The sequence below is a fragment of the Thamnophis sirtalis genome, unplaced genomic scaffold (genome assembly GCF_051295495.1).
Source record: "Thamnophis sirtalis isolate CommonGarterSnake01/CBP01778 unplaced genomic scaffold, rThaSir2_p1.2 scaffold_7, whole genome shotgun sequence".
Lineage (NCBI taxonomy): Eukaryota > Metazoa > Chordata > Lepidosauria > Squamata > Natricidae > Thamnophis > Thamnophis sirtalis.
Window position 1 is genome coordinate 89,026,965 of NW_028261387.1, and position 15,283 is coordinate 89,042,247.

The following is a 15,283-nucleotide window of genomic DNA, read 5'->3' on the forward strand; positions in this document are numbered from 1 at the left end:
AGCCTTCCATCCTTCCGAGGTGGGTGAAATGAGGACCCAGACTGTGGGGCGATATGCTGACTGTGTAAACCGCTTAGAGAGGGCTGAAAGCCCTATGAAGCGGTATATAAGTCTAACTGCTATTGCTATTGCTATTGCTATTCCCAACTTCTGGAGGAAAGTTGTTCAACTGGTTAACTGTCAGGGAATTTCTCCTTAGTTTGTTCGTTTGTTTGTTTGTTTGTTTGTTTATTTATTTATTTATTTATTTATTAGACTTATATACCGCTTCATAGGGCTTTCAGCCCTCTCTAAGCGGTTTACAATTTTTTTTAGCAAATTGAGTCAGCAACTTGCCCCCACAGTCTGGGTCCTCATTTCACCCACCTCGGAAGGATGGAAGGCTGAGTCGACCTTGAGCCGGTGAGATTTGAACCGCTGAGCTGCAGATCACAGTCAGCTAAAGTGGCCTGCAGTACTGCACCCTAACCACTGCGCCACCTCGGATCTATGTTCTAGGTTCTAGGTTGCTTCTCTCCTTGAGTAGTTTCCATCCATTGCTTCTTGTCCTGCCTTCAGCCTATTTGGAGAATAGGTTAACCCACCTACCCCTCTTCTTTGTGGCAGCCTCTTAAGTACTGGGACACTGCTGTCATGTCATAAGCATCCTGGAATTAAGGAAAAGCTTTCTAACAATGAGGACAATCAACCAACGGAACAGAAGTTGCCTTCAGAGGTTGTGGGAGCTTCATCACTGGAGGCTTTCAAGAAGAGACTGGACAGCCATTTGTCTGAAATGCTATAAGGTCTCCTGCATGAGCAGGCAGCTGGACTAGAAGACCTCCAAGGTCCCTTCCAGCTCTATTCTGATTGATTGATTGATTGATTGATTGATTGATTGAATGACACAGATGGCACCTGGCACCAACAAGGTTAGCTAAAATCTTAACAAATACCTCCCCAAAATGCTGGAAATATGAATCGATACACGGAACATATTACCATTTATGGTGGACCTGTGAGGAGGCTAAATTTTTTTTGGAAAAGGATCAAAAATTGGCTGGAGGCAATAACAGGGGGTAAAATAGAATGGAAACCTGAAGTTTTTTTTAATTAGGAATAATGACTGTGAAATACAAAAAAAGAAATCCAGTATTTAATACTACATATAATTACGGCGGCAAGGATTGCCTTTGCCCAGAAATGGAAAAACAAATTAATCCCAAGCGAAGATGAAATAATAAGAAAAGTTTATGGACTGTGCTGAAATGGATAAACTAACTAAAGAAATCCAGGGAAAAGAAGAATCACAATTCCACCAGATATGGAATAAATGGTATAGGTGGGTGGAGGAAAGAAACAAGAATCATTGAAGGAATATAAGAAAGCTCAAAAAATAATAGTTATGAGTAAAATAAGAGGATTAAGAATGGTGAAATCCAAATGAAATACAATAGAAGGGGAAATAATATAAGGTGAGCGGTATCGATTGATGATTGCTATTATAAAGAACAGGAAGCTCCTGTTCGTATTGTATTGTGTAAATGTGGTGTACGTCTAATTTTTGTGTGTGTGTATTTTACATGTTTGTTAATAAAAATCTTTTTAAAAAATGGATGGATGAATGAATGAATGAATGAATGAATTAATGAATTAATGAATGAATGAATGGTTGGTTGATCATTCTAGTCTTTTTCTTCATTGGACTAGACGTAACAGTTCCCTCAGTCATGTACATGTCCAGGCCAGATGCTGTACACATGCATAACCAGTTGCTGTGGGCTGAATTTAGCAATAGCAATAGCAGTTAGACTTATATACAGCTTCATAGGGCTTTCAGCCCTCTCTAAGCGGTTTACAGAGTCAGCATATTGCCCCCAACTACAATCCGGGTCGTGATTTCACCCACCTCGGAAGGATGGAAGGCTGAGTCAACTTTGAGCCGGTGAGATTAGAACCGCTGAACTGCAGATAACAGTCAGCTGAAGTGGCCTGCAGTACTGCACCCTAACCACTGCGCCACCTCGGCTCTTAGGAAGGTTTGCAAGCAAAACATGAGCCGTACCACTCAGCTGTGGTTTGTTTCCCCTGAGCAATATTGGCCAGAGAAAAGAAATAAGACACCCCCGTGTTACACTGTGTAGTGGCTCTTCTAAACCTGAAGACTTGTGGACTTCAACTCCCAGAATTCTGGGAGTTGAAGTCCACAAGTCTTAAAAGTTGCCAAGGTTGGAGACCCCTGTTCTAAAGTACCGTCTTTGTTCCCCAAGGTTTATCATGAATGCAGCTGCATTGCTCAACCCAACACTCCAGTCTCCGGCCTGGCTGCGGCAGGGAAGTGTACATCTTCATGTGAAAGGAGGACTCTTCTCTTGGTTTTCATGTTTGTTATCATTCTCTTCACATTCCTAAGTAGCATTCCTGCGTTGACAGCTACATTGCGGTAAGCTACATGGAAATAAGACTTATTTGCTCAAAGCTGAGGCAAAAAGAATGTTTTTTTTAAGCTATCTGAACCGGGAGTCTCCAAACCTGGTCACTTTAAGACTTGGGGACTTCAATTCCCAGAATTCCTCAGCCCGCCAACTTGGCTACTTTCAGACTTGTGGACTTGAACTCCCAGAACTCCCCAGCCTGCCTGGCTCGGTGAGGAATTCTGGGAGTTGAAGTCCAGAAGTCTGAAAGTGGTCAAGTTTGGAGTCCCCTGATAAAAACTCCAGTACCTCCCTCTTTCTCTCTCTCTTTCTTTCTTTCTTTCTTTCTTTCTTTCTTTCTTTCTTTCTTTCTTTCTTTCTTTTTCTTTCTCTTTCTTTCTTTCTTTCTTTTTCTTTCTCTTTCTTTCTTGCTTTCTCTCCCTCTCCCTCCCTCCCTCCCTCCCTCTCTCTCTCTCTCTCTCTCTCTCTCTCTCTTTCTTTTGAAATTAAGTCTGCAGGCAAATTAGTTATTACACATTGGCTATAGGAACAAAACTGGGTTTAAGCTACATCTTATATCCTAACTTGATGTGAGCATGGCAGTTCCGCAGTTCGAATCCCTAGCGCCACATAATGGAGTGAATTCCCATTACTTGTCCCAGCTTCTGCCAACCTAGCAGTTTGAAAGCGTCTGAAAATGCAAGTAGGAAAATAGGAATCACCTTTGGTGGGAAGGGAACAGCGTTCCGTGAGCCTTCGGTGTTTAGTCATGCCAGCCACATAGCCACGGACACGACTTTGGACAGCGCTGGCTCTTCGGCTTTGAAACGGAGATGAACACCGCTTCCTAGAGTCGGGAACGACTAGCACATATGTGCGAGGGGAACCTTTACCTTGTGTGTGTTATATATGGTGACCACAGATATAGTAAGTGGGATAGTCTGGTAAAACAACCTGCTTAAAACAATTGCCTAAGTTCCTACAACATCCCGAGTGACAAATGAATCAGTCCATTTAACCACCTACGTAACTCTTATCATTCTAATGAATCATATGGGGTGAAGCCATCCCATGCCTGTGGATACACCATTGTGTTTAAGGACATATTTAACCTATAATGTGGAGACCTATCAGTGTGCACAAGTACAGGTGGTCCTTGACTTACAACCATGGTTGAGTCCAAAGTGTCCATTGCTAAGTGAGACAATTGTTAAGTGAGTTTTGTCCCATTTTGCAACTTTACTTGCCACAGTTGTTAAGGGAATCACTGCAGTTGTTAAGTTAGTGACAAGGTTGTTAAAGTGAGTCTGCCTTCCCCCGTTGACTTTGCTTGTCAGAAGAGTGCAAAGGGGATCACATAATCCTGGGACGTAGCAACCATCCATCGGTGGGTTCCACATTTTGTTACCCACGGTTCGCCGCGCATGCAACCAGCCTTCAGCACATGTGCTTTGCTCACACACGTGCCTTTTGCGCATGCGCCCGGCTAAAAAAATGTGCCTAAATAGGACAGCATGGAGCCGAGGCAGGTGGGGCCCACCCGCGATTTCCAGTACTGGTTCAGGTGAACCAGTCTGAACCGTCTGAATACCCCCTCTGCAACCATCGTAAATGTCAGTTGCCAAGGGTCTGGATTTTGATCATGTGATCCTGGCAGTGGTGAAATCTAAAAAATTGTACTATTAGTTCAGTGGGTGTGGTTTGGTAGGCGTGGCTTGGTGGGTTCATGTGACTAGTCAGAGCCAAGGTGGCGCAGTGGTTAAATGCAGCACTGCAGGTTACTTCAGCTGACTGTAGTTCTACAGTTCGGCTGTTCAAATCTCACCGGCTCAGGGTTGACTCAGCCTTCCATCCTTCCGAGGTGGGTAAAATGAGGACCCGGATTGTTGTTGGGGGCAATATATGCTGACTCTGTAAGCCGCTTAGAGAGGGCTGAAAGCCTATGAAGCGGTATATAAGTCTAACTACTATTGCTATTGCTATGTAACTGGGGGATCAAAAGACAGAAACTCACTTTAACAATGTCCTGCTGGAGCAAGGTTGGACTAGATGACCTCCAGGTGCTTTCCAGCCCTGGATTATCCTCTGAAGCTGTGTCTAGTGCCAGGTTTGTACTCCTTTCTTCCTCTCCTTTTTCTTTTTTCTCTCCCTCCCTCTCTTTTTCTTTCTTTCTCTTTCTTTCTCTTTCTTTCTCCCTTCATTCTTTCTCTCTCTGTCTCTGTCTCTCTCTCTCTCTCTCTCTCACTCTCTCTCTCTTTCCCTCTTTACAAAAATGGACCCCACCCATTTTTGGCCCCGCCCACCTCCTGTTTTTGGCTGTGCAACATGCGATCATCAGAACTTTTTAAAAAACTTTTTAAAGTATTTAAAATTTATTCAGCATTTTACTCCTGAATCATGGGAATGCTGCAATGGTCGTAACTGTGAAAAATGGCCATGGGTCACTTTTTTCCTGTGCCTTTGTAACTTCGAACGGTCACTAAATGAACTGCTTTAAGCCGAGGACTACCTGTAGCTATGGGATGGCATTTGCCTTACAACAAACCTTTGTCACTTCTGCTTGCCCCACCTCCCAAGAGATGCCTAGCCTTTGTCCAGCTCGTTGTACCCATCCCTGTGTGGTTAACTTCATTCTGACGCTTAATGGCAATGGGGGGAAATACAGAACGGTTGCATTCAAATCACTCTGTGGCGCTGATCCTGCTTGCCTTTGTTTTTAAATGTTTGTTTTATGTGTCCTAGGTGTGTTTCCGACAGGCAGCGGTCCTTCGCACTAGGAATCCAATGGATTGTTGTGAGAACACTAGGTATAGTATCCAGGCAAAATCTGTAGCCTTCTCCGTGTTTTGTCTTAATTCGGATACTGGAAGGGAAGGGGAGTGAAGAGAAGAGAGAAGAGGAGGGGAGGGGAGGGGAGGAGAGGAGTGGAGAAGAAAGGAGAGAAGAAGGGAAGGGAAGGGAGGAGAACAATGAAGAAATAATGGAATGGAATGGGAATAGAATAAGGAATGGGATGGGGTGGGAAGGGAAGGGGAGAGGAGAGAGTAAAGAACAGAACAGAACAGAACAGAACAGAACAGAACAGAACAGAACAGAACAGAACAGAATAGAATAGAATAGAATAGAATAGAATAGAATAGGAGTAACAACTTTATTGTCATTTTGAACGTACACTAATCGGCATACATTAAAATGAAATTTTGTTGCACACAGTTCTCAAAGGGTCCCCACCTCCAAATATACACTATACATACATACATACATACATACATACATACATACATACATACATACATACATACATACATACCAGTGGTGGGATTCAGCCAGTTCGCACCAGTCTGGGAGAACTGGTTGTTAACTTTCTGAGCAGTTTGGTAAACTGGTTGTTGGAAGAAATCATTAGGGCAGAGAACCGGTTGTTAAATTATTTGAATCCCACCACTGATACATACATACATACATACATACATACATACATACATACATACATACATACATACAATAATGCATATATCCCCACACTGTCAACTCGCAAAGCATCCCTGCCCTGCTCTCGAGTTGCCATAGGCAAGGGGGAAAGCCATGGCTCGAGGCTCATGATTTCATTAAGGGCCTCCGTCGGAACCCTGTCAAATACATTCTAGGACACAGTAGCCTCGTTCGGATGTATACATGTAGATGGCAAGAAAAACGAACCTTGGGGCTTTACCAGACGGATGGCATAAACCAGTGGCTCCCAACCTTTTGGGCACCAGGCAACGGGTTCCATGGAGAAAAGTGTTTCCGTGGACCGGAGGGGACATGGTTTAGTGTGCGGCTTGCCTCCCATGGATGGTGGTTTGCTTTTTTTGCATGGCCTAGTTGCTGGCATGCCTCTGACCGGTGCCAGTCCACACACCAGGAGTTGAGGACCCTTTGTTTAAACTGCTGAAATTTTAGCATGTCGGAATACAGTCCAGGTAGTCTTTGACTTACCACCATTCGTCTAGCGACCATTTGAAGTCACAACGGCACCGTGACTTATGACCATTTTTCACATGACCATTGCAGAAATCCTTATGGTCAGGTGATCAAAATGTGGGTGCTTGGCAACTGGCATGTATTCATGCACTGTCCGGGGACATGTGACCTTCCCCGCCTGCTTCTGAGTAGCAAAGTCTGCGGGGGCAGCCAAGTTCACTTAACACCTGCATTATTCACACAACACCTGCAGTGATTCGCTTCAGAACTGCGTCCAAAAGGTCGTAAAAATGGGGTAAAACTCACTTAAGATTACCTAACTTTGCAGTGGAAATTTGGGGGGTCAGCTGTGGCCGTAAGTCGAGGTCTGGCTGTATAGACGCTGAGCTAGAAACATTCCATTTGTGAAGGATGAAGCTTTTGCTGTTATGCTACCACTGGGAACATATATAACCGTGGTGGCGAAACTGTGGCACGTGGAGCCATTTCCGAGGGCACGCAAGGTATTGCCCAGTCAGCTCCAGTCCACATGCACACCCTGGCCAACTGATTTTGACCTTGATTTTCAGCCGTTTTTTGCCCTCCTGAGGCTTCAGGAGGCTTCCCTGAAACCACTGATGGGTGAAAAACAGTCCAATGTGCAAACCGGAAGTTGGAAAACAGTCCGTTTCTGGCCTCTGGAGGGCCTCTGTGGGGGTCGGGGGAGGCTGTTTTCACCCACCCAAGCTCCTAGAAAGCCTCTGGAGCCTGGGGAGGGTGAAAAACAGACTTACTGGGCCCATCGGAAGTCGGAAAACAGACCATTTCCGGCCTCCGGAGGGCCTCCTAGGAGGTGGGGGAGGCCATTTTCGCCCTGCCCAGGTTCCAAGAAAGTTGTGCGCACATGTGCGGGGCAGTGGTGTATGTATGTGTGTGTGTAACATGTACATGCACAGGGGGCATGGCACCGGTGTGTGTGTGTTAAATTATGGGCACGCAAGTGTATGCGATGGCATGCGTGCATGCTTTGGGAACCCAAGGCAAAAAAGGTTTTCCCGTCACTGATATATAAGGTTGATCTTGGAACTGGTATTTTTTTAAAGAGGTCACGAACCATTCTGAGTGAATATTGTCTTACCGCCTGTTCTTTCGGAGTCTGTTTCCCACCCACCCCCACCCTCAATTATGAAGTTAGCCAGTGGAGACTTTCAAAATAAATCCGATTCCAAAAAAGACAAGATGAAAAATGATGGACACCCCAGCTTGTTCCAGAAGTAAGTTGTTGTAAGATGAAATGCTGGAGATATAACGACACCTCTCATTCCTGTCTTTTCACAGGGAGCATCCCGGGCCCCATTGCTTTTGGGTCGATGATTGACAAGTCGTGTCTTCTGTGGCAGAGTCAATGTGGTGAACAAGGATCTTGTTATGTCTATCAGAACTCCTCCATGAGTCGGTACACCCTGATCGCTGGTCTGATATTCAAGGTAATTCCGGATAACAGCACCACAATAGTAGACTTTTATATACCGCTTCATAGTGCTTTACAACGGGAGTCCCTAACCTTTGTGGCTTGGCAGCCTGGCTGCGGGGAGAGAGGAGCCCGCCACTCATGCGGCTGGTTGTGAGTAGACCACAGCCCGATAGTAGGCTGCGGCCCACATGTTGAGCACCCCTGCTTCAACACCCTCTGGACTGATTTACAGAGTCAGCATAATTCCCTCAACAATCTGGGTCCTCATTTTTCTGACTTCGGAAGGATGGAAGGCTTCAACACCCTCTGGACTGATTTACAGAGTCAGCATAATTCCCTCAACAATCTGGGTCCTCATTTTTCCGACTTCGGAAGGATGGAAGGCTGAGTCAACCTTGAGCTGGTCAGAATCGAACCGCTGGCAGTGGGCAGAGTTCGTCTGCAATACGGCATTCGAACAGGGGTGGGTTCCGGCAGTCGCTACTGCCAGTTCGCTTGTGGGTGTGCCACGGACGCATGCGTAGTGCAATAAAAATTGCTCCGCGCATGCTCAGAAGGCAAAATAAGATGGTGGCTGCCCGGAGAACCGGTTCGGGGGTGTGGCAGGCCTGGGTCACTGCCGGTTCCAGCAACCCAGGCTGCCAAACAACTACTGGTTCAGCCAAACCCGGCCAAACTGGTAGGAACTCACCACTGCATTCTAATGACTGCACCAGCATGACAAGAGAATAGAATAGAATTTAGACTTATATACCGCTTCATAGTGCTTTATAGCCCTCTCTAAGCGGTTTACAGAGTAAGCATATTACCTCCAACAATCTGGGTAATCATTTTACTCTACAGTGGGCAGAGTTAGCCTGCAATACTGCAATCTATCTATCTATCTATCTATCTATCTATCTATCTATCTATCTATCTATCTATCTATCATCTACCTACCTACCTACCTACCTACCTACCTACCTACCTATCTACTATCTATCTATCTTCTATCTATCTATCTATCTATCTATCTATCTATCTTCTATCTATCTATCTATCTATCTATCTATCTTTAACTATCTATCTATATATCTCTAAATGATCTATCTATCTTCTATTTATCTTCTATCTATCTATCTATCTATCTATCCATCCATCCATCCATCCATCCATCCATCCATCTTTCTATCTATTTATCTCTAAATGATCTATCTATCTTCTTTCTACCAATCTCTCTTCCTTCTTTCTTTCTTTCTTTCTTTCTTTCTTTCTTTCTTTTTCTCCCTATCTATCTTGTATCTCTAAATGATCTATGTATCTATCCATTTCTTTCTTTCTATCTATCTATCGTCTTTCTATCTATCTATCTTTTTTCTATCTATCTATCTTCTTTCTATCTATCTATCTTCTATCTATCTATCTATCTATCTCTAAATGATCTATCTATTTCTAAATGATCTATCTCTCTTCTTTCTACCAATCTCTCTTCTTTCTATCTATCCATCTATCTATCTATCTTCTTTCTATCTAGCTATCTTCTATCAATCAATCAATCAATCTATCTATCTATCTATCTATCTATCTATCTATCTATCCATCCATCCATCCATCCATCCATCCATCCATTTCTATCATGTAGCTAGCTGGCACTAGTGCTGATGATGTTATCTAGTTGGGTAATGAAACGTCTGCAAGAAAACAAGCAAGCTCAGAGAGCACCAAGGACCCCACGTGTTGAGGGCTAACTGTACTTTGAAATCTGGGGAGGAGGCATCGTGCTAATAGGTTATAGGTTTATTTCATTTATCTGCCGCCCTATTCCCGGAGGGACTGAGGGCGGCTAACAAACCCAAGGGAGGGAGTAATACCAACAAGGCAAAAACAACAAACAGGATACAGAGAAAATTTTAAAACAATCAACAGTCACACAATTCGAGCGGGGAAGGGAACTCGTCAACCCCAGGCCTGTCGGAACAGCCAGGTTTTAACGGCTTTACGGAAAGCCTGAAGGGAGGTGAGGGTCCGGATCTCCGCGGGGAGCTCGTTCCAAAGGGCCGGAGCAGCCACAGAGAAGGCCCTCCTCCAGGTGGTCGCCAATCGGCATTGGCCGGTAGATGGAATTCGGAGGAGGCCTAGTCTGTGGGATCTGATGGGTCTTTGGGAGGTAATTGGCAGCAATGTTTTTAGAGTTGTTTGGTTCATCCAAGGAGCCAATCAATTCCTGCTCCGATTATCTTTTTTTGGTTTTGTGTATTCTAAGAAACGGGGGGTACGTAGGAGCGGCGTTCTTGCTGAAAGATTAAAACCCCAAATTTGGATGTCTTACAGGTGATGGGCTCGTGTTTCTTCCTACTAGCCTGCATGCTCTACAAAGCCCCTTCCCCTGAATCCCTCCACGGCAGCTCGGCTGTCTCTGAAAATGGAACCTGTGATCTCCAGGAGAGTAAATCTTCGCATCGGCCTTCGGAGGGCGATGTATAGCCTTTGGGCTATCCCAAAACCACTTAATTGCCCAGAAACTGGCGAACGAATGTCTGAATCGTCTCTTCTTCTTCTTGCAGATTTGCCTTCTTTTCCTCCTTTTTGCAGGGAAAAACAATTTCGTGAAGATCTATTATTAGTTTTTGTGCGTTTGTGTTTTTTTTTCCCCACAAGCAGTAAAAGCACATGGCAAAACTTGAATCCTCGCCTATCCACCGTGAAAAGGGGGAGCTAAGGATCTTGAAGAGATGAGCTTCATTTTCTCCCGGATCTGGACTGCAATTCCGAGATGGTCTTGGAATATTAAAAAGAAAATGGAAAGCGACAACAGTTGCAGGATGCAAGAAGTTGGGGTTTTGTTTTGTTTTTAACTTGCTCATTTATGGAGAGCTTTGATCTTGTATTTAAACACCAGATCTGACCTCAAGATTTGTGCCATTTTTTTTCTCTCCACTTCTTACAGTATTAATTTATTTAAAGAAGGGCTAAACATAAATTTATACCATTCCTTTACAAAGCACAAAATAAGCCAACCGTGCACTGGACCACACATTCAAGCTGGTGTAAAAGCTTCTTTGGTATAAAAATGGTATAAATGTCGTCTAGCCAACCCATCGTTTGTTGATTAAAAATGTGAAATCTTTCTTAGGTAATTGTTTTTTTTTGGGGGGGGGGTCTGTTATTTGTTATTTATTTATTTGTGTTATTTGGTCTGGTGTTTTTTTTATTTTTTTTTTGATCTGCCAGGTTTTCAAGTGATGAAACCCATTCAAAGAAGATATGTGCATCAGAAAAGTCCATCTTTCCAAATTTCTTTTATTTAGGTCAGAGGTGGGTTCCTACCAGTTCGCACCTATTCGGTAGAACCAGTTCGTCAAATCTACCAACCAGTTAGAAGAGGTTCCACTAGTGGACCCGGAAAGCAGGCCACACCTACAGAAGAGGCTCCAAAAATTTTTGAAACCCACCACTGGCAAGGATCTTGTAACTTGACAGCTTTAAGACTTGCATGCTTCAATGCCAGAGTTTCTGAATTATGAATACTAATTCATAATTTCACATCCGGTCACATGGGCGGCAAGCCACTCCCATCCGGTCACATGGGTGGCAAGCCACTCCCACAAAGGAGGCCACACCCACAGAGTAGGTTCCAACAATTTTTGAAACCCACCACTGATTTAGGTAGATATCAAATTGGCAACGTCTGTTGTAATTCCGGATCTGACATAAACAGGAACTACACCACATAATATTGTAAGTTAGAAACATCCCTCAAAAGTCGCCTTTTCCAATAAACACTCAATCCATATTGCCCCGTGCCTTCAAACTGTCCACAGCCCTCCTGACCTCTGTATTCACTGGTAGAGGCATTGCAGGCTGGTCTTTCACTGTTTCCAGGGTGGCCCCGTGGCCCAGATCTAAACCAGTGGTGGCTTTCAATTTTTTTTTAGAAACTCTTCTGTAGGTGTGGCCTGCTTTGTGGGAGTGGCTTGCCAGCCTTGTGACCGGGTGGGCGTGGCCAACTTGTAAAATGTGGTGAAACTCATTTAACAATGCTCTTGCTTAGCAACCAAAATGTTGGCTCAGAAACTCTGGCATTTGAAGCACGCAAGTCTTAAAGCTGTCAAGTTACAAGACCCTTGCACCTCTAACCCTTTAGAAAAAAAAACCCAGGGGTGTTCAAACTTGGCAGCTTTAAGACTTGTGGACTTCAACTCCCAGAATTCCTCCTCTCGCTCTTCATCTTGATGATGTGCGGACGGGCGGGGGGAGGGAGCTGGAACCGGTTCTAAACTGGCACTGTAGATTTGTGGAACCTCTTCTATAGAAGAGCTTAGAACTGGCAGGAACCCACCCCTGATCTAGGCCCTTGAGTTTGACACTCCTAGAAGATGATGGAGATGGAGGAGGAGGAGGAGGAGGAGGCGGAAGAGATTTCAATGGTGATAAAAAGAGAACAATATGATTTCTTCCTGGTTACGTCCAAAAACTTCTAAAACAGTGGCCACCAACTGATGGTCCATGGACCACCGGTCATCCACGAGAAACTTTTGCTGGTCCGCAGAAAAATTATTTGCATTTTTTTATATTGCATTAAATTAGGGATCCTCAAACTAAGCTCCCTGGGCCAGATAGGTGCAATGAACGCTTGTGCTGCTGCAGAGAGTCTCCCCCTTCAGGGTCTTTTTGTGCAGGTCGGAGGGGGTCACAAATTCCAACTTGGGATCTGCTTCTCCCTCCTGGTGTGGGGCTTTGGGCGAAGGCTGGATGGAAGCGCCGCTGGTGGCTAAGAGCCGGAGGGCCTCGTTCCAGTGGGACTGCATCATGGCCTGGAACTGGCTGACCATCTCAGCCCACTGAGCCTCCAGGTACCTGGCCTTGCACTTTTGCAGGTCTTCCCTCTGCATTGAAAGCCTATGCTCGTAGTCCTCAGTGAGGTGCTTCTTCTGAGCCTCCTTCTCGGTCAGATCCAATTTGAACTGAGCTGTTTTGCCAAATCTTTCTCATGGTGGATGCCTAGCTCCAGTAACTGCTTCCTGTTGGGGTCCTGAGGAGCCCAGGCAGGGAGGCGAGGAGTGACTGAGAGGGGAAGAGTGAGTAGAGGCTGGCCAGGCGCCCCTCAACGTGAGCGACATTTGAGTTGGCCACGCCTACCCAGTCACATGACCACCTAGCTACGCCCTCCCAGCCGATCATTAGTGGTCCGCAGGATTTAAAATTATAAATTTAGTGGTCCCTGAGGTCCGAAAGGTTAGTGACCCCTGTTCTAAAATCAACTTGCCAAACTTAACAAAACAAAATACACAAAATCGGTCAGCAAACATTTTCTCAAACGGTTGGTGGTGCAGTGGGTAGAGTGCAGTACTGCAGGCCACTTCAGCTGACTGCTATCTGCAGTTCAGTGGTTCAAATCTCACCGGCTCAGGGTTGACTCAGCCTTCCATCCTTCTGAGGTGGGTAAAATGAGGACCCAGATTGTGGGGGCGATATGCTGACTCTGTAAACCGCTTAGAGAGGGCTGAAAGCCCTATGAAGCGGTATATAAGTCTAATTGCTACTTGTTCAAAATGCATAGTGAGGGCAAATGTTTGAATTCATATATATATTTGCTGAAGGTAATTGGGTTTTTTTTCTTTGTAATTTTTAAATTGAATTCTTAAGCTTCCCAAGCTATTTGGCACAAAGGAGGGGGGAAACTAAAGTTCATTGGTGTCGTTACAGGGGAGATCGCGAAAATGAGGCATTGATTCCTGCCAATATATCACTTATTTTTTTTAAAGAAAAAATAACATGCTGATAATAAAAATACACACCAAGCCTTTTTCCTTGGTGAGATAATTTTTTTCCATCTGCAAGGAAGAGCTTTGCTTCTATTTCCATTTGGAAGGGGAACAAAACTCTCGTGCTTTTTATTTGCGTATGGAAACAGAATCTATCGATTGGATGAGTCCAAATTCAATATTTAAGAATATTTGACATCTCCTGTTAAAAAGCCAGAGAGCAAGAATTAGAGAGAAAATAGGTAGTCTGTTTTGACCCAGCCTTAGTAGAAAAAAGAAACAGACTCCTCGCCAGTAAAGTTTGAGTTTGAGTTTAATAAAATTTGTATGCCGCCCACTCCCATTGGGACTCTGGGCGGCTCACAACAAAATAAAAGCATTTTAAAAATTTAAAAATACAATATTTAAAATTAATACATCATTCAGTCAGTCAAGTGGGGCTGGATATTAATCAACAGCCCCAGGCCTGCCGGAACAGCCAGGTCATAATCGCTTTGCGGAAGACCGGGAGAGAGGTAAGGGTCCGGATCTCTGCGGGTAGATCGTTCCACAGGGCCGGTGCAGCTACAGAGAAGGCCCTCCCTCGGGGGGCCGCCAGCTGGCATTGTCCAATCGACGGCACCCGGAGGAGGCCCAACCTGTGCGATCTTATTGGTCGTTGGGAGGTGAATGGCAGGAGGCGGTCTCTCAGGTAGCCAGGTCCAATACCATGTAGGGATTTAAAAGTAACGACTAGCACCTTGAAGCGGGTCCGGAGACCAATGGGGAGCCAGTGCACCTCGCGGAGGATAGGTGTAACATGGGTGTATCTAGGTACACCCATTATCGCTCGCGCAGCTGCATTCTGGACCAACTGTAGTCTTCGAACACTCTTCAGGGGCAGCCCCATGTAGAAAACCACTCTTTATTTACCTCTTGTCAATTAATCGCATTCACCCACCGAAAGTCCAGGCAAGAATCCTTCAGAGAGTAGACCTTATCAGTTCCTTGCGATAATTGTAAGGCTGTGAGCTCCCAGCCGAAAGACTGCAAATTAAGTTCTGGCAAGCAGCCTTTTTTTGCTCAATTTTGCCCTCCCTGCAGCCCCCAGGAGCACTCTATAAGCCTCCTAAAGACTGTACATGCCATTTTTTTAAAAAACAGGGCTGTTTTTTGCTCATTTTTGGGGGGGGCAGCCCACAGGAGCACTCTACAAGCCTCCTAAAGGCTATTCATGCCTTTTCACGAAAAACGGGCCATTTTTGGGAGGTTTGCAGAGTGCAAAAACTTTTTTTAAAAAAAGATTTATACGATCTGAAGAGAAGCCAGAGTATAAATCTTTCGCCTTTTTTTTTTAATTGCCTCTTCGAAACCTTGGTGCGTCTTATACTCCAGTGCATCTTATACTCCGAAAAATACGGTAGGTAATGGAATGTTGTTACACAAAGAAAAGGCAGTTTTACCTCACGCTGTGTAGTTTATTCAGATTTGGATAACGTAGATCAGGGGTTTTCAAACTTGGCAACTTTTAGACTTGTGGACTTCAACTCCCAGAATTCCCCAGCCAGCACATTGAAGAATTCTGCCAGTTGAAGTCCCCAAGTCTTAAAAGTTGCCAGATTTGAAGGCTCAGGCTATATATCATTTTAGATCTGCTCTGTGTGGTGAAGTCACCATGCTAGAGAGCAGGAGGCTGTGAGTTCTAGTCCTGCCTTAGCCACGAAAAGCAACTGGGGGACTTTGGGCGAGTC

General features: G+C 44.8%; 1 protein-coding gene across 1 annotated transcript in view; it reads left to right on the top strand.

The window, feature by feature from the left end:
* Nucleotides 1–10,914, top strand: part of SLCO4A1 (solute carrier organic anion transporter family member 4A1) — a 35,438-nt gene extending 24,524 nt beyond the window's left edge. The window contains exons 8-11 of the mRNA XM_087720569.1: nt 2,250–2,422; nt 5,136–5,200; nt 7,674–7,822; nt 10,120–10,914. Coding sequence (XP_087576695.1) covers nt 2,250–2,422; nt 5,136–5,200; nt 7,674–7,822; nt 10,120–10,272 — 540 coding nt within the window. The 3' untranslated portion in view covers nt 10,273–10,914. The remainder of the gene's footprint in view (nt 1–2,249; nt 2,423–5,135; nt 5,201–7,673; nt 7,823–10,119) is intronic.
* The last annotated feature ends 4,369 nt before the right edge of the window (nt 10,915–15,283 follow it).